The 20,629-nt window shown below is 42.1% G+C and overlaps 1 protein-coding gene across 2 annotated transcripts in view; it reads right to left on the bottom strand.

Moving 5' to 3' along the window:
* Positions 1-20,629, bottom strand: part of LOC106568079 (seizure protein 6) — a 267,843-nt gene that overhangs the window by 120,997 nt on the left and 126,217 nt on the right. For both annotated transcript variants that reach the window (XR_014380182.1, XM_082960429.1), the window contains exon 2: positions 54-836. Coding sequence is in view for 1 of the 2 variants with exons in the window: in XM_082960429.1 (XP_082816555.1) it covers positions 54-836 (783 nt within the window). In the remaining variant the exon portion in view is untranslated. The remainder of the gene's footprint in view (positions 1-53; positions 837-20,629) is intronic.

Raw genomic sequence — 20,629 nt, 5'->3', positions numbered from 1 at the left:
ATACTTCTAGTTTCACTCTATATTCATATGAGACCAATAGAAATAGAAGGTACCTGGTGTCTGCATGGTGGTAATGGTGGTGGTTGTGATGATGGTTGTGGTGGTGGTTCCCTCATCCACCTCTCCTGTGGATGCTGCGGTCAGTTTGGTGAGCTGGATGCCAGGGCCTGTCCTGTTCTTTACCCCTGATTCCTCTGACTCCCCTTTCTCCACCCTCACTGAGGTGGTCAGCACAGGGGGTGCCACGGTGGTCTCCATGACAACTGCCCTCTGACTATGGAGGCTTCCATTCGGGGAGGGGAGGACATTGGGTCTGCGGCCACTGACTGTAGGGGCAGTGTTTGCCACTACTGTGGTGGTCAGGGAGTCTGGGGTCACTGTCACCTTCTCTGCCTCCCTGGCCTCGTCCTCGGCTGGCTTGTCCTTCTGAGCCATGCTCACCAGTAGCCCCGGGGTTGTAGGAGCAGAGGTGGTGAGTGGTGTTGTGGCAGCCACCGTGGCAGTAGTGGCTATGTCAGAGAAGGCAGGGGTGTCCTCATGTTGCACGAGGCGAGTCGAAGCGTCTCCCACCTCAAGAGCGGAAACAGAGTCAGGCATTGTAGGATGTCCTGCCACATCTCCATGGTCTGTGAAGAACTGCTGGTCCCCCTGGAAGTTTTTAGTGAGCAGGTGTTCATGGAGGGCGAAGCCTCTGAAGATGGGCCAGTGGTTGGGGACGTTCATGGTGGATGCTGTGGTGAAATGGTTGCTCTCACTCGCTGTGTCCTGTGTGGGGGAGTGTGTGAAGGCTCCACTGTCTGACTCCACTCTCCTCTGGCCCACAGCATTGACATTCTCTAGAGAAGACAATGGAGAGAAACACACCGACAACATGGAGATATTAGAGCATACCAGAAGACAACAAATACCAGAGAACATGATTCCTAAATATAACATTGCATAGAAAATAGATTTTCTTAGTACAAAAATCTAAATTGGATACATGATATCTGGCTCTGCTGTAATTGCTAAATCTGTTCTTTAGTCTAGGGCTAGGGACTGTAACTTACCAGGATCTAAGGAGCATTATGAATGGATATCATGTTAGATAGAAGGTTAAGTGCTGTGGCTAGTGAGCAAAGTGGAACAATAAAAACCCAGATTAATTAATTACCACTGTAGACATTGTCATGAGGCCTTTTAAGAACCCCCCCCCCCACCCCCATGATAAGCCTTTGAATACTTTTATTCCTCCTTCCTCCAATTATCCAAAGTAAAGATTTTGCTCCAAATTTCTCGTGATGATTACCAAATGTAATAATGGCTGAGCCGTAGAGAGTAATTATTCCCACCTGCAGCAGGTGAAATGCAATCAGGAAGCCCCGGGGTATGGGTGCTAAATTCAAGAAGGGGAGGGCTGATGATGAAAATTCCAAATTACTCTCATACAGTATTTCTATAAGAAGCCAAAACCAGTGTTCAGTGTACTTGCTCTCAAGAATTATAGAGGAAAATTATCAGTGCTTTTGAAAGTGGCTTTATTTTGCCGGAATGACAACTTTAGTGTCAAAAGACACCAGAGGATGTCTCTCAGGGTGAATTATGAGCAACAACATGATTGTCTTTCATCTCTTCTACATTTATCTCCATTAGTATATGGAATGCCTTTAAATAGTTATGTGACAGATTAATAATGACAGTCCTCACTGTGAAGCCTGCAGCATGTCAGCATGAGTGATCATTATCGAAGACAAGCGCTGCAATCACAGCCAAAAAGAGTAAAGAAAATTGAAATATTCATCTGACTTCTGGGATAAAATATTAAAAGACACAAGTTTTCTAAAGGACAGACTCCAGCTGAAGGATAGGATGACTTTCAGGATGTAGATTACCCCTAGTGTGCACACACACACAGACACACTGCTTGATCCACACTCCTTAAAGTGATGCTCCAGTAGTTTTAAAGTAGTATCATTTCAGACAGTAGTTTTGAAAGTATTGCTCATGAGCCAAAACGGGCCCCTGAAAATTGTGCACAATTGTTTTTGTTTTTTTGCAATTTGTATGATATGTTACAAATTTCAATTCATACAATACATTACAAATTTGTAAGTTCTTAAAAATATATATATTTGTACCTTTATTTAACTAGGCAAGTCAGTTAAGAACAAATTCTTATTTACAATGACGGCCTACCGGGGAACAGTGGGTTAACTGCCTTGTTCAGGGGCAGAACAACAGATTTTTACCTTGTCAGCTCGGGGATTCGATCCAGAAATCTTTTGGTTACTGGCCCAACACTGTAACCACTAGGCTACCTGTAGCCCGTTCTTAAAATCTGCATATTTAACCACATGACAGAAAAATAAGTAAAACATGAAAACATACAGGCCTTGTAGTGGTAAACCACTTTGGACATTTATAAAATTGTGTTATATAGGTACTGTTATTTTCTACAAAAACAGACACAGCTGCCAAAACAACAGGCAGTGTACAGGGATTGCTATGGTACAGCAGTGATAATGACGGTTTCTCTTGTCCTTTATCAGAGTAGGACTTCTGTGAATTGGAAATAAAGGACTTCCTAAAGCTCTCTGATGTTAAACTGCATTATTTGTCCTGGGATTTTTTTTTAACAATAATTGTCCTTGACAGTTTCATCACTTATGGTCGTGCTGTGGGGACAAATAGAGATGCAACTATTCAGTAGACTGAATATAGGCTACAGTATAGTAAGTGAGTAAGGTTGTTATTATGAAAAATGTGCTAATTACTCTGTCTAAACGTATCACAAGATGAATGGTGGTTCACTGTTTATAAATAGTAGACTACTAGGCTACATATGTAAGTCTGACATTGATGTCAAACCTCACAATAAGCACAGTAATATGCACACAATAATGCAATTATTGTGGATAGTCAGGTTAATATAGTAGTTAGTTTAAAATGTTTACATGCTTTGCAAGAAGAGCAATTTCCCTAATAATCCTGTTTACATGGTCACATCTGAAATCAGGCTACTGATGGTGACCTTGATAAAAGCAGAAAATCGCCAATCCAAATGCTGTCTGATGCCATAGTAGGTGTTACTACACACTCTTTGCCGCAAAGTACTATGGATCATACTAACTCTCCCTGAGGCTGGATGGTAGTTTTAGGATTTACAGTGACGAGTCAATGAGGATGTTTGCACACCTTTTTGTGAGCAGGGCTGTCTGAATCTGAAGCCTTTCAAATGGAGATGTTGACTCACAGTTCTAGATCTTGGCACGATTTCTCACTCCAATCTTTTAGAAATGTATTTTCTTTTAAATTTCTCAGATGGAAAAAGATAGAGACCCAGGGGATCTAATCATCCTGGTACTGATGAGAAACATAATCTGTAACACCTTCTTTCATTCAGATGGAGTTACCAGCACTGAGACTGACACCAGGTGAGGAACCAAAAACATGTTTACTCCATGTCAGTAGAACTAGGATAAACCCTTTACACATCCAGTGGGGTGCAATCTTGAAAATGAGACTTTTACATACCAGCAAAACGGATAAAAAAACAACACCTCTCACACAATAGTTAAGCCATAAGAAACACAAAGCTTTTCTTGACCCTCAGCCAACCTCTAGACTGACAATTGAACACAACTGTAACTTATCACTCAGAGAAAACTGCACCCAAGTTGAACTGTTGGATGTGCTTTAGTTTGTTGCCTCTGCTTGCATTAATTATTAACAGAAATAGATAAGACGCACCATTCATTCATATTGTATGCATTATCCTGTAGTCACAGCAACTGCTGTGTATTCTGAACTACAGCAGACTAAAAAGAGATCAAACAAAGTCATTCGCCCTTCATGACTTTGTGATATAGCTCTCCTTGACCTATGACAAGCATTTGGCTACACCCGCAATAACATCTGCTAAATATGTGTATGTGACCAATAGAATTTCATTTGATTTTATTTGATGTGAGTAAAACTTTTAAACAGGTTAACAGTCGCAAGGCCGCCGTGCCAGATGGAATACCAGGGCGCGTTCTCAAAGCATACGCAGACCAACTGGCAAGTGTCTTCACGGACATTTTCAATCTCCCTTTGTCCCAGTCTGAAACATGCAGGTATTACAGACTTGGTCAGGGAGAGGTAGAAAATGTCAGTGAAAGCACCCGCCAGTACGCATCCTGGTAATCGGTCTGACTGTGTGGCCTTGTGAATGATAACCTATTTTACATTTTTTTATTTATTTTATTTATTTCACCTTTATTTAACCAGGTATATCTGCTACGGAGAGTGAGATCATCCAGAACTGCTGGTGCTCTCATTCATTGTTCATTGTTGCTTGCCTCAAAGCTAGGTATGTAGCTTGTCTGGTAGGCTCGGGTCACTGGGTATGTTGCTTGACTGGTAGACTCGGGTCACTGGGAAGCTCACTGGGTTTCCCTTTGTAATCCGTGATAGTTTGCAAGCCCTGCCACATCTGACAGGCGTCAGAGCCGGCGTAGTAGGATTCGATCTTAGTCCTATATTGATGCCTTGCCTGTTTGATGGCTCGTCAGAGGTTGTAGCGGAATTTCTTCTAAGCGTCCGGGTCAGTCTTTCACTCCTTGAAAGAAGCAGCTCTTGCCTTTAGTTCAGTTTGTATGTTGCCTGTAATCCATGGCTTTTGGTTGGGATATGTAGATACGGTTACAGTGGGGACGACGTAGTCGATGCACTTGTTAATGAAGCCGGTGACGGATGTGGTAAACTCCTCGATGTTATCAGATGAATACCGGAACATATTCCAGTCTGTGCTAGTGAAGCAGTCCTTTAGTTAATCATCTGTTTCATTGGTATCACGGTTGTCAAAAGGAGAATAGGACCAAAGTGCAGTGTGTGTGTTGTTCCACATTTTATTTCTACTGTGAAACTATGCAATACATAAATACACTGAATGAAAAAAAATAAAAAACTGTGACGCAGAGATGAACACATACACAACTCAAAATGAATCACCCACAAAACCCAGGTGGAGAAATCCCTACTTAAGTATGATCTCCAATTAGAGACAACGAGGACCAGCTGCCTCTAATTGGAGATCATCCCAAACAAAACCCCAACATAAAAATAGAAAACTAGAACCTAAAACTAGAAATAACCCCCCTTCACGCCCTGACCTACTCTACCATAGAAAATAACATCTTTCTATGGTCAGGACGTGACAGTACCCCCCCCCCCCCCCCCCCCCAAAGGTGCGGACTCCGACCGCACCTAGACAAAACAACAAACCCCCCCCCCCCAAAAAAAAAAAATAAAAAATAAAAAAAAGGGTGGGCAGGGTGGGTAACTTGTCTATGGCGACTCTGGTGCAGTTCCCAGAACCCTATCATCCAGCGGATCTTCCCACAGAGGAGGCGGCTCCGGTTCAGGGCGTAAACCCCGCTCCGCCCGCTGATCCCTCTGCTTCAGTACCACCGGACCGTGGATCGTCATCGGAGGAACCGGACTGTAGATCATCGCTGGAGGAACCGGACTGCAGATCATCGCCGGAGGCTCTGTACTGCGGACCGCCGCCGGAGGTTCCGGGCTGCGGGCCGCCGCCGGAGGTTCCGGGCTGCGGGCCGCCGCCGGAGGTTCGGGCTGCGGGCCGCCTCAGGAGGTTCCGGGCTGCGGGCCGCCTCAGGAGGTTCCGGGCTGCGGGCCGCCTCAGGAGGTTCCGGGCTGCGGGCCGCCTCAGGAGGTTCCGGGCTGCGGGCCGCCTCAGGAAGCTCTGGACTGGGAACTGTCGCCGGAAGCTCTGGACTGGGAATGCGCACTGGAGGCCGGAAGCTCTGGACTGGGAATGCGCACTGGAGGCCTGATGCGTGGGGGTGGCACAGGTGGTGCCAGACTAGTAACACTCACCTCAGGGCGAGTGCGGGGAGCAGGAACAGGACACCCTGGACTGGGCAGGTGCACTGGAGGCCTGATGCGTGGGGGTGTCATAGGTGGCGCCATTCTGGTGACATGCACCTCAGGGCAAGTGCGAGGAGCAGGCACAGGACGTACCAGGCTGGATAGACTCACTGGAGGCCGGGTACGTGGGGCAGGAACAGGATATACTGGGCCGTGGAGGCGCACCGGAGGTCTCGAGCGTATAGCTGCCCTGACCTACTCTACCATAGAAAATAACATCTTTCTATGGTCAGGACGTGACAATTGGACAACTTCCGTATTGAGTGCGTCACTGGTACTTCCTGTTTGAGTTTTTGTTTGTAAGCAGGAATCAGGAGGATAGAATTATTGTCAGGTGCAGCAAAGAATGACCTAGCAAAGCAGCAGCTTGCTCAAAACCAAGCAGCACACATTGCCCTTAACTGCAAACACAGAACTAACATCAACAACATGCATGATGTCTTTCATGGTTGAGGAGAAATTGATTACTTCTCTTTTAGTATTTTTAAGAAACATTTGTGTCAAATGTTTAACCACTTGTATAATCTACTGGCATATACTTCAAAACAGACATACATGTACATACCCCACCAGACACACCGCTATGGGTTTCTTCATGTTACCAAAACCAAAAACAGATTGATGGCGTCACTCAGATATGTATAGAGCCATAATCATCGTGGAATGCTCTGCCACCAGAGGTTACTTAAAAAACAGATTTAAAAATATATATTGTATCACAGCGCTCTTCTTCTCTTTCTAAAGATCTGATTTAACTGTACTGTAAATATGAATAGTGTGTAAATAGTATTTTTATTGTCTCTTGGTGTCTTTCCAATATACAGTGAGTATACAAAACATTAAGAACACCTGCTCTTTCCATGACATAAACTGACCAGGTGAATTCAGGTGAAAGCTATGATCCATTAAATTCTCTTTAGTCGTGGCCAAAAGTTTTGAGAATGACACAAAAATTAATTTTCACAAAGTCTGCTGCCTCAGTTTGTATGATGGCAATTTGCATATACTCCAGAATGTTATGAAGAATGATCAGATGAATTGCAATTAATTGTAAAGTCCCTCTTTCCCATGCAAATGAACTGAATCCCCCAAAAACATTTCCACTGCATTTCAGCCCTGCCACAAAAGGAGCAGCTCACATCATGACAGTGATTCTCTCGTTAACACAGGTCTGAGTGTTGACGAGGACAAGGCTGGAGATCACTCTGCCATGCTGATTGAGTTCGAATAACAGACTGGAAGCTTCAAAAGGAGGGTGGTGCTTGGAATCATTGTTCTTCCTCTGTCAACCATGGTTACCTGCAAGGAAACACGTGCCGTCATCATTGCTTTGCAAAAAAGGGCTTCACAGGCAAGGATATTGTCGCCAGTAAGATTGCACCTAAATCAACCATTTATCGGATCATCAAGAACTTCAAGGAGAGTGGTTCAATTGTTGTGAAGAAGGCTTCATGGCGCCCAAGAAAGTCCAGCAAGCGCCAGGACGTCTCCTAAAGTTGATTCAGCTGCGGGATCGGGGCACCACCAGTACAGAGCTCAGGAATGGCAGCAGGCAGGTGTGAGTGCATCTGCACGCACAGTGAGGCGAAGACTTTTGGAGGATGGCCTGGTGTCAAGAAGGGCAGCAAAGAAGCCACTTCTCTCCAGGAAAAAACATCAGGGACAGACTGATATTCTGCAAAAGGTACAAGGATTGGACTGCTGAGGGCTGGGGTAAAGTCATTTTTTCTGATGAATCCCTTTTCCGATTGTTTGGGGCATCCGGAAAAAAGCTTGTCCGGAGAAGACAAGGTGAGCGCTACCATCAGTCCTGTGTCATGCCAACAGTAAAGCATCCCGAGACCATTCATGTGTGGGGTTGCTTCTCAGCCAAGGGAGTGGGCTCACTCACAATTTTGCCTAAGAACACAGCCATGAATAAAGAATGGTACCAACACATCCTCTGAGAGCAACTTCTCCCAAGCATCCAGGAACAGTTTGGTGACGAACAATGCCTTTTCCAGCATGATGTAGCACCTTGCCATAAGGCAAAAGTGATAACTAAGTGGCTCGGGGAACAAAATATCGATATTTTGGGTCCATGGCCAGGAAACTCCCCAGACCTTAATCCCATTGTGAACTTGTGGTCAATCCTCAAGAGGCGGGTGGACAAACAAAACCCCATATTCTGACAAACTCCAAGCATTTATTATGCAAGAATGAGCTGCCATCAGTCAGGATGTGGCCCAGAAGTTAATTGACAGCATGCCAGGGCGGATTGCAGAGGTCTTGAAAAAGAAGGGTCAACACTGCAAATATTGACTCTTTGCATCAACTTCATGTAATTGTCAATAAAAGCCTTTGACACTTATGAAATGCTTGTAATTATACTTCAGTATTCCATAGTAACATCTGACAAAAATATCTAAAGACACTGAGGCGGCAAACTTTGTGAAAATTAATATTTGTGTCATTTTCAAAACTTTTGGCCACGACTGTAGATTAAGCCTTGAGACAATTGAGACATGGATTGTGTATGTGTCATTTATTCAGAGGGTTAATGGGCAAGACAAAAGATGTAAGTGCATTTGAACGGGGTATGGTAGTAGGTGCCAGGCGCACCGGTTTGTGCCAAGAACTGCAATGCTGCTGGGTTTTTCCACGCTCATCAGTTTCCCGTGTGTATTAGGAATGATCCACCACCCAAAGGACATCCAGCCAACTTGACAACTGTGGGAAGCATTGGCATCAACATGGGCTAGCATCCCTGTGGACACTTTCGACACCTTTCAACACAGAGTGCATGCCCCGATAAATTGAGGCTGTTTGGAGGGCTAAGTAGACATCATGCAAGACTACAAATCCTTGCACGCTCCTGCACTTCATCTCTAGCTGAAATCTTTGCTAAACAGGTATTGTGTCAATTTAAAACTTGCGCAAGACAGTTCACAGAATGTCATGTAAATTGAAAGAAATTTAGCCAATTTATGAATTACTACATTTAGCTAACATTAGATAGTTAATCCAGAAATTCTTACCTTTAACTCAATTCAGCAGTCTTGTCCAGATCACCATGGTATTTGTAGTTCTTTATGATAGCCACATTAGCAGCTAATTAGCGTTTAATTTTTATGTGGGTAAATACAGGCGAATATATATATATATATATATATATATATATATATATATAAGTCACTTAGTCCTAGAGAGATTTACACGGTAATTAAAACGCCATGCCAGGGTAAGCCTACACGAAACATAGCCCTTATTTAAGTGTTTCTAGAATGTGAATAAAGAAGAAACACGCACACTGCTCTTCATAGTATCACTGCTCTTTAATAAGCTTTACATATCAGCCTCACTGCCTTTGTCTAGAAAAAATGAATGGTGGAAAAATAATTGGAACCATTTCCTCACTAGGTTCTCTATTAAGAAGGTGTTCCTAATGTTTGGTATACTCAGTCTATAACTCTTATTTTTATGTAATATCTTATGTGGTTCTGTACTTTGTCATGTATTTGCACATTTTACTGAGCCACACCCAATCAAGACCTGTAACTCAGAGCATGAGCCAGCAAATGGTGAAAATGAATCATTTAACCTAGGCAATTTCAACTCACTGAACAAAGCCACTGATAAAATTGCTCTAATGACATGATCATTGCCTTCAAAGAATTCAAAAAGTGAATTCCATGGAACATATTGAACTGGATAATTTAGCCATCTCCCGATGCTGAATGCTGGCCTGAATTGCTGGTGTATCCATGTGCAAACACACAAGGATCCAGAGAGTATTTTGACACCTTAATTAGCTTGTGCTCTGTGGGTGACAGTTTGTTTTAACGAGGCGGGAGAGCTGCGAGCACACTTCACATGGGGAGAGATGAAAGGATGGAGTTGACACAGACAGCAAATGAGTTAGATATCCCAGAGCCAGGGCTGCTTTGAAGCCACGGCACCCCACAAGGCAGCAATGTAAGCCACAGAGCTGCATATACTGAAAGGCAAATCTCTAGTGGAGCGTATTTCAGCCATGCAACCTGGGAGCTCGAAAGCATGAATCTGTGATGCAATGATAAATATAATATTGTAAACTCTGCAAGTGAAGTACAGCAGATACACCGCCTTGTGACTTGTTTTGAAGACTGGATTTCTTTACACATTTTTGGCAATACTACATTTGACATACCTGGTCAAATTGAGTAACATTGTTAAGTCTATAAACAAGTTTTTGATGGGCTGAAAGAAATGAGCTGGACTATAATGCTTGCCTAAAATACAGTATGTCCAAATGGAGTCTAGCACCACTGGAACGATATAGTGACAGTGTAGAGTAAACAACCCTCAATTCTCTTTTCATCTGTCTCTTTGCTAACTTTCTCTCTGCCCCAAAACATATAGAGTTACAGATGCATTATTAATGCTCCATTAAATTGTTATGCTTGTGTATTCCACAAAAACAATTTTGACAATATTGATCATGAGGTTCCCAGCTAGCACATTTGGCTTCTAGGAAGTTGTCGGAACTTAAGTTTTTGGTTTCCTATTGATTCTGGGAACGAAGCCATACATTTCCAGACCGTTAAAACTGAACATTTTCTAAACGATCTGAAAACAGAAGTGAACATTTTGCCTGTTCTGGGAATGTACATTTTTAGGTTGCAGGGAAGTTCTGAGAACGTTTTTCTATGGTTTGCTGAAAGTTCTCCTGGGAGGTTTTATTAACGTTCTGAGAACGGACATTATATGTTATTTAAAGGTAATTAAATAACTTTCTGACAACACCGCTAGCTTAGGTTAACTGTTCTGAACTCCAAGCACATTAAATCATGCAAACACATTCCTTTTTTATTTTGGCATGACAACAGTGAGATTCAAATCCAAGATTATTTGCTCTCTATCCATGAAATTAGTCCACTGCACCACCAGGATGGAGCTCCCATGCCATATTTTTTTAACACTTTTAAAGCTGTTCACTTTAGTTTATGCAAACAGACCCTATTTCAAAGGAAACAAGCACTCATTAAGATCAGGTGTGGCCAATTAGTGGGTGCGGCCAACACACCTGAACACACTTAACGAGATAGAGGAAAGAGAATGTTTTGTTGATGCTGGGAAGGGAATGAATATGTTTTTAATTAACATTCTTACAACGTTCTTTGAACGTTACTAATGTTTTCTTGTGGTTTTTATGGATTTAAAAAAATAATAGAACAATGAAGAAACTGGCAGAAAACGTTATGCTGAATTACTGAAATCCCACAGAAGAATGTTGTTTCTTGACGATCTCTGAACAATTTGAAAACATTACTTTAAATAGAAACATGAGGAAAATTGCAGTAAACATTGAGCTGAAGTACTGAAATTCCAACAGGAGAACATTGTTTCTTAATGTTCCCTGAACGCTCTGAGAATATGAGTTTAAATAGAACCATGAGGAAACCTGTAGAAAACGTTTTGATGAAGTACTGAAATTCCTACAGAAAAATTTTGTTTAACGTTCTATGAATAATTTAAGAACATGACTAAATAGGAAACCTGTAGGAAACATTATGGAAAGGTTGTATGCAAAATAACCACAGGGCAACCACAATCTTACCAAGCTATAAGAAACATGTGGTTCTCAGAATGTTAAAACCTCTACAGGATCGGTGGGTCCCTAGTGGGACGGTTGAGCTAATGTGATTAGCATGAGGTTGTAAGTAACAAGAACATTTCCCAGGACATAGACATATCTGACATTGGCAGAAAGCTTAAATTCGTGTTAATCTAACTGCACAGTCCAATTTACAATAGCTATTACAGTGAAAGAATACCATGCTATTGTTTGAGGAGAGTGCACAGTTATGAACTTGAAAATGTATTAATAAACTAATTAGGCACATTTGGGCAGTCACGATACAACATTTTGAACAGAAATGCAATGGTTCATTGGATCAGTCTAAGTCTTTTCAAATACACTGATGCCATCTAGTGACCAAAATCTAAATTGCACCTCGACAGGAATAATACATGATAGTCTTTCTCTTGCATTTCAAAGAGAAATGCAAAAAAACACGTTTTTTTTCTTTGTATTATCTTTTACCAGATCTAATGTGTTATATTCTCCTACATTCATTTCACATTTCCACAAACTTCAAAGTGTTTCCTTTCAAATGGTATCAAGAATATGCATATCCTTGCTTCAGGTCCTGAGCTACAGGCAGTTTGATTTGTGTATGTCATTTTAGGCAAAAAATAATTAAAAAGGGGCTAATCCTTAGCTGGGTTTGTTGATTTTTATGCAAAACAAATACACACTGCCAAACAGTTTCGTCCCTATCATATTTTAACATTACACAATCAATTCATGTTTTATGGCAGAACGTAATTGTCTGTTGTATGCTGAACAAAAATATAAATACAAGAAGATATAAATGCAACAAAGTGTTGGTCCCATGTTTCCTGAGCTGAAATAAAACATGTCAAAAATTTCCATACACACAAAAAAAATAATTTGTCTCAAAATCTGTGCACAAATTTGTTTACACCCCTGTTGGTGAGCATATTCCATCCACCTGACAGGTGTGGAATATCAAGAAGCTGATTGAACAGCATGATCATTACATAGGTGCACCTTGTTCTGGGGACAATAAAAGGCCACTCTAAAATGTGCAGTTTTGTCACACAACACAATGCCACAGATGTCTCAAGTTTTGAGGGGGCGTGCAATTGGCATGCTGACTGCAGGAATGTCCACCACAGCTGTTGGCAGAGAACTAAATGTTAATTTCTCTACCATAAGCCGCCTCCAACGTTGTTTTAGAGAATTTGGCAGTTTGTCCAACGGGCCTCACAACCACAGACCATATGTAACCACGGCAGCCCAGGACCTCCACATCCGGCTTCTTTACCTGCGGGATCATCTGAGACCAGCCACCCAGACAGCTGATGAAACTGTGGGGTTTCACAACCAAATAATTTCTGCACAAACCATCAGAAACCAACTCAGAGAAGCTCATTTGCGTGCTCGTTGTCCTCACCAGGGTCTCGACCTGACTGCAGTTCTGCAAATATTCAGCGGGCAAATATTCACCTTCGATGGCCTCTGGCAATCTGGAGAAGTGTTTTATGAATCCCGGTTTTAAGTGTACCGGGCAGATTGCAGACAGCTTGTATGATGTTGTGTAGGCATTGGGCAAACCGCACCACCCTCTGGAGAGCCCTGCGATTGCGGGCGGTGCAGTTGCCGTACAGACGGTGATACAGCCCAACAGGATGCTCTCAATTGTGCATCTGTAAAATTTTGTGAGGGACTTAGGGGCCAAGACTAATTTCTTCAGCCCGCTGTTTGTTCACCCCGCTGTCTGTTTGGGTGGGCCATTTCAGATTGTCAGTGATTTTTACGCAGAGAAACTTTTCACCTTCTCCACTGCAGTCCCATCGATGTGGATAGGGCCGTGTTCCCTCTGCTGTTTCCTGAAGTCCACGATCAGCTCCTTCATTTTGTTGATGTTGAGGGAGAGGTTATTTCCTGGCACCACTCCGCCTGGGCCCTTGTCTCCTCCCTGTAGGCTGTTTCGTCATTGTTGGTAATCAGGCCTACTACTGTTGTGTCGTCTGCAAACTTGCCATGCAGTCATTGGTAAACAGCAAGTACAGGAGGGGGCTGAGCACGCACCCTAGTGGGGCACCTGTGTTTTGGATCAGTGTAGTGGAGGTGTGTACCATGGTGGCGGTGGGGTTATGGTTTGGGCAGGCATAAGCTATGGACAACAAACACAATTGCATTTTATTGATGGCAATTTGAATGTGACGAGATCCTGAGGCCCATTGTCATTCATTCATCCGCCACCATAACGTCATGTTTCAGCATGATAATGCACAGCCCCATGTCGCAAGGATCTGTACTCAATTCCTGGAAGCTGAACATTTTCCATGGCCTGCATACTCACCAGACATGTCACCCATTGAGCATGTTTGGGGTGCTCTGGATCGACGTGTACGACAGCGTGTTCCAGTTCCCACCAATATCCAGCAACTTTGCACAGCCATTGAAGAGGAGTGGGACGACATTCCACAGATTACAATCAAATGCCTAATCAATTCTATGCAAAGGAGATGTGTCGCGCTGCATGAGGTAAATGGTGGTCACACCAGATACTGACTGGTTTTCTGATCCATGCCCCTACCTTTAAAAAAAAGTTATCTGTGACCAACAGATGCATATCTGTATTTCCAGTCATGTGAAATCCATCAAATGTATTAAAATTGACTGATTTCCTTATATGTACTGTAACTTAGTAAAATATTTTAAACTGTTGCATGTTGTGTTTATAATTTGATGTGCACCAGATTCATTCACTTATACATGAACATGCCATTTTGGGTGACAGAGCTCATTAGAATAATACCCAGCGTGCTGTGCAACCGTACATTTGTACATTTACATTTTGGTCATTTAGCAGGCACTTTTATCAAGAGTGAGTCAGTGCATTCAACTAAGGTAGATAAACCACCACAAGTAAAAAAATATAACATTAATATAACCGTTACTGAGAATGTCATTATTGTTAAACTGATCTGTTGGTTAGTTCTTTGTGCTTTAAGTCTTGCTGGTTTAGGTTTAAATTGTTAATTGAAAATACAACTTTTGAATGTGAAGAAGTGTGTTGTTCATATACTAGGTAGGATCAAAGAGTTGCTCAGTTGGTAGAGCATGGCATTTGCAATGTCATGGATGTGTGTTTGATTCCCACTGGGGACCAGTACAAAAATGTATGCACTCACTACTGTAAGTTGCTCTAGATACGCCTGTTAAATGACTAAAATGTAAATTTATTTTGGAGGTACTTGTTCTAATCAAATTGAAACATGATTACCTTAAAACATTTTGTCAATCTGACATAATAATTTCTAATTATTATTTCTCAATTCAATAGTCTTTCAATAACACAATTCAATTAAGTAGATCCAAATACATTTTTTGTGTACTTAATTCTTTCTGCCCTGAGGCCAGATGTTCAACCTTGAAATCTCATTTACTTTCATTTGATCCTGAAATGACTCCCATACCAGGAAACACATTCATACATTGCAAATGAGAAATTGAATCAAAATTAGCTCTGAAAATCAGATTGGTCTCAGTATTTGCAGCAGCACTGCCTCCCCCATCAGTCACAGACAGTAGGCGTATATGTCATTGTAGCATTTTCTGAAGCAAAGAGGCATACGTGCTTTTACCACTGCCATGGTGTGTGCAGTAATAAAAGTTTGATTGCACCATTCAAGAGGCAGAGTAAACAATTTCTTTACAAAGCCTCTCTCCGGCTGACAGAGAGCTGACACAGTGTTACATTTTACCGACAGACTCAACAGTCATTAATCTTCCTGGGTGACAGAAGAAATTCAAAGGCCTTTTGATGTTCCGAGATGGAAGGGGAACATTTCCTTGTAGCCTTATTATGTCACAACAGGAGAAGCCCAAGCTGCTCTTAAAAGCAAACTAAACACATTTGACATCTCACACAAACTAGAGAGGATAAAAGATGTAAAGGAAGATCTCCATAAAGTATCAATGAATACATCAGCCTCTCTTCCTCCTACAACCCAAGCCACATAGTTAGCATAGGTAGTATCTATGGGAAAGGGTGAAGCTAAATGAATATTTCTGAAATGATTGCAAGCAGACAACTGAAAACTATGTGAGAGGCATTCATTATTTTGTTTTTCCATAATCATCTCTCTTTCTGAATTGGAGTGTCATGTAGCTAATGATCACAGCATTGCAGTAAAAGACTGCTCCTTTTCAAATCTCTTCAAATATTTATCTTGCTCTCTTTCTCCTGATCTCTTGCTCTCTTTCTCTCTACCCGGTCCTCCCCACACATCTCTCCCTCTCTATGTCTCCCTCTCTGTGTGAACAGAAGGTACATGGAGAGAGGCCAATGACCGTGCAGCCCCTACCCTTCAGTGTTTATATTGAGTGAGAGTGGAGAGTGCTGAGCGGAGAGCGCTGAGGGGAGAGCGCTGAGGGGAGAGGGGAGACAGGAGACTGGAGAGTAGGAGTTGAGCCTCAGATTAAACTAACAGGGTATCTCATGCTCGGATCAATGATCAGGGAAACATTACCCAGTGAGGACAGGCTGGAGACCTCACCATGGTGATTATAGACAAGTCATAGGTGCTTTGCTAACTGATGCTATTCACAAGTGTTAAGATCCTAACGGAATGTTTAAAACAGGTGTTTCATGCCATACGTAGCTTACAATGTTCTTAATCCACTATCAACTCAGTATCAGAGCAGAGATACATTGCAAAATGAGCAGCTGTAAAATGACACACAATACTAAGTAACCTCTCAGTGGCTTCTCTCTTTGCATATGGTGCGTGTGAGTAGTGATCCATGGTGGTAGTTAAGGAGAGTATGGCTCATTACGTCCATCTTCTATACCCTGTTTAGCATTGTCCTCCAGGGCCAGACTTAGTGATTTGGAGGCCCCAGTGAGAAGCCAGTTTTATGGGTTTTATAGAAAAGACTTGTAATTTAACTGTGAAAAGGTATTACCTTTTAATGTTCAATGAACATGTGCAATGAACACAACTATCTAATATTCCAAAATCTGCATCTTTTCCTACCAGTGGTGTGTTTCCACCAAACAGACTTGTTGCAGATAAAAATCAGTGTGTGATGACGTAGTGCACACAAAATGTGCTTTTTGACTTATGTTTTCATGTACCGAATAAAAATCTAAAGTTCAATGTGTTACCATTGCATGTTCGACTCTACTGGTAGTTTTGTCAACAAAAACCATTGCGTTAAATAGCAAATGTGCCTACACTGATCTTGGCATGTGTGCTCTAGCCAACAGCTCTCAGGTAGCCTACAGTGCAGGTAGGGTAGTCTACATGATGAGGGTTTATTATGGATAAGTGAGAATATTTGTATTTTTCAAACAGCAGTCAAGCATCGATCATCATGTCACCAGAATAAGACCCTTGATATTTATTGGAAAGGAGCATCAAACTCATCACAGTGCATTTTCACCACCCTGTGAAGTTCATCATAACTTATTGCATCTGTAGCCTAATAAACTGCATGGTTTCCCAAGTCTTAGTGGGAGGACCACATTCCATATCCTTGCGTGACTCCAAGTTCAATTCAACATGTTAGTATTATATAAATATTTGCGCATAAAGGTGTTTCCACTGCCATTTCTCGCATAATACATTTTACTGACACAAAAAGATCCCACCATGTCAAACAAACAAATTATCTATAGGCATTTATAAACTTCCGGTTTCCATCACAACTGCCTTGATATCTTTTTATACCGTATGCCTTTACTCGCATTAGAAACTGTGGATGGAAATGTGGTTAGTGTCAAACAAATAACTTCAAAAAGCAGGTTACCTTCGCACATTCATCCAAAATAATTATTAACAAGTTGGCGCCGATAGAGATGGCAGCTTTGCTTCTAGTCCTTAGGAAACTGTGCAGCATTTAGTTTTTTATGTATTATTTCTTACATTGTTAGCCCAGAAAACCTTAAGTGTTATTACATACAGCCGGGAAGAACTATTGGATATCAGAGAGACGTCAACTAACCAGCACTACGACCAGGAATACAGCTTTCCCAAAGCGGATTCTTTATCTGAACCTCCCAGGGCATTTGGACTGATTCCAGAGGCTGACTCAAAACAATGCCATCGGAGGAGAGGGTGCCGTATTACTTGCTAATGTCCAGTCCCTAGTTAACAAAGTCAATGAAATTAGGACAAGAGTTGCTTTCCAAAGAGATATCCGGGATTGTAACAAACTCTGTTTCACGGAGACATGGCTAGCTGGGGACATGCTGTCGAAGTCCGTACAGCCAATGGGATTTTCAGTGCACTGCACCGACAGGAACAAATATCTCTCTGGTAAGAATAAGGCCAGAGGTGTATCTTTCATGATTAACGACTCATGCTGTAATTGTAACAACATACAAGAACTCAAGTCCATTTGTTCACCTTACCTAGAATTCCTCATAATCAAATGCCGACCGTATTATCTCCCAAGAGAACTCTCCTCGGTTATCGTCACAGCCGTGTATATCCCCCCACAAGTAGATACCAAGACGGCCCTCAAGGAACTTCACTGGACTTTATGCAAACTGGAAATCATACAGTATATCCTGAGGCTGCATTTATTGTAGCTGGGGATTTTTACAAAGCCAATTTGAGGACAAGGCTACCTAAATTCTATCAGCATATCGATTGCAGTACACGAGCGATAACACACTCGACCACTGCTACTCTAACTTCCGCAATGCATACAAGGTCCACCCCTCGCCCTCCTTTTGGAAAATCTGACCATGACTCCATCTTGTTGCTCCCCTCCTATAAGCAGAAACTAAAACAGGAAGCGCCCGTGCTTAGGTCTATCCAACGCTGGTCTGACCAATCGGATTCCACGCTTCAAGATTGCTTCGATCATGTGGACTGGGATATGTTCCAGGTAGCCTCAGAAAATAACATTGACGTATACGCTGACTCGGTGAGTGAGTTTATAAGGAAGTGTATAGGAGATGTTGTACCCACTGTGACTATTAAAACCTTCCCTAACCAGAAACCGTGGATTGATGGCAGCATTGACACAAAACTGAAAGCACGTACCACCGCATTTAATCATAGCAAGGCGACTGTAAACATGACAGAATACAAACAGTGTAGTTATTCCCTCTGTAAGGCAATCAAACAAGCAAAGTGTCAGTATAGAGACAATGTGGAGTCGCAATTCAACGGCTCAAACACAAGACGCGTGTGGCAGGGTCTACAGACAATCACGGATTACAAAAAGAAAACAAGCACCGGTTTTGTAATTTATTCAAACCCTTTGTTATGCCAAGCTTAAACAAGTTCAGGACCACACATTTGCTAAACAAGTCAAATAATAACTTGCATGAACTCACTCTGTGCAATAATAGTGTTTAACATGATTTTTGAATGACTACCTCATCTCTGTACACATACAGTGCCTTCAGAAAATATTCACACACCTAGACTTTTTCCACATTTTGTTGTTGTCACGACTTCCGCCGAAGTCGGTCCCTCTCCTTGTTCGTTTGGCGGTCGACGTCACTGACCTTCTAGCCATCGCCGATCCACTTTTCATTTTCCATTGGTTTTGTCTTGTCTTCCATCACACCTGGTTCCAATTCCATCAATTACATGTTGTGTATTTAACCCTCTGCCCCCCCCCCCCCCCCCAGTCCTTGTCCGTAATTGTTTGTTGTCAGTGCACGTTATGTTCTGGTGTGCGTCGGGTTATGTACCCATGTATTTTATTGTTCTGTATCCGGTAGGTTTTGATAAATAAACTTAGCCGTTGGAAACACAGTTTTGCTCTCCTGCGTCTGACTTCTCTGGCGCCAGTACGCACCCTTGACAGTTGTGTTACAAAATGGGATTAAAATGTATTTAATTCTCTTTTTTGTCAACGATCTACACAAAATACTCTGCTAAAGTGGAAGAAAACTTTTAACATTTGTCAAACATTTATGAAAAATACACAAATGTATCTTGATTAGAAAAGTATTCAACCTCCTGAGTCAATACATGTTATAATCACCTTTGGCAGTGATTACAGCTGTGAGACTTGCTGGGTAATTCTCTAAGAGTATTCCACACCTGGACTGTGCAATATTTGCCCATTATTCTCTTCAAAATCATTCAAGCTCTGTCACATTAGTTTCAGGTCTTGCCACAGATTGCCAGCAGATTTAAGTCAAAACTGTAACTCAGACACTCAGGAACATTCACTGTCTGCTTGGTAAGCAACTCCAGTGTAGATTTGGCTTGTGTTTTAGGTTATTGTCCTGCTGACAGGTGAATTTATCACCCAGTGTGTCACCTGTGCTCCCTCTCCAGCCTCTAGGTCACCAGGCTGCTCGATAGGGCGCACACCTGTCACCAGTGTTAGGCTCATAATGACACTCACCTGGACTCCATCACCTCCTTGATTACCTGCCCTTTATGTCACTCCCTTTGGTTTCTTCCCCAGTTGTCATTGTAGCTGTTTCCTGTCGGTGCGCTGTTTGTGTTTCTTGTTTTGTTCATTTATTTATTAAATGTATTCACTCCATGAACTGGCTTCCCAACTCTCAGCGTACATTGTTACAGTGTCAGGTGGAAGGACGACTGAACCAGAGTTTCCTTTAGGATTTTTCCTGTTCTTAGCTCCAATCCAATAATTTTTTATCTTGAAAATCTCTACAGTCCTTAACGGTTACAAGCATTACATGATGCAGCTACCACTATGCATGAAAATATGGAGAGTGGTACACAGTAACGTGTTGTTTTGGATTTGCCCAAAAAAATATACAACAGGTGTAGACGTTACAATGAAATGCTTACTTACAAGCCCTTAACCAACAATGCAGTTTTAAGAAAAATACGTGTTAAGTAAATAACAAATAATTAAATAGCACCAGTAAAACAAGAGGAGCGAGGCTATATACATGGGGTACCGGTACAGAGTCAACGTGTGGGGGCACATGTTAGTCGAGGTAATATATACATGTACAGTTGAAGTCGGATGTTTACATAGGTTGGAGTCATTAACTTCTCTAGGGTAGGGGGCAGTATTTTGACGTCCGGATGAAAGGTGTGCCCAAATTAAACTGCCTGCTACTCAGGCTCAGAAGGTAGGATATGCATATTATTAGTAGATTTGGATAGAAAACACTCTGAAGTTTCTAAAACTGTTTGAATGATGTCT

Source organism: Salmo salar, chromosome 13 (genome assembly GCF_965601325.2).
Source record: "Salmo salar chromosome 13, fSalSal1, whole genome shotgun sequence".
NCBI lineage: Eukaryota > Metazoa > Chordata > Actinopteri > Salmoniformes > Salmonidae > Salmo > Salmo salar.
The sequence above is the reverse complement of the archived record's forward strand: the minus strand, read 5'-3'. Positions and strand labels throughout refer to the sequence as shown.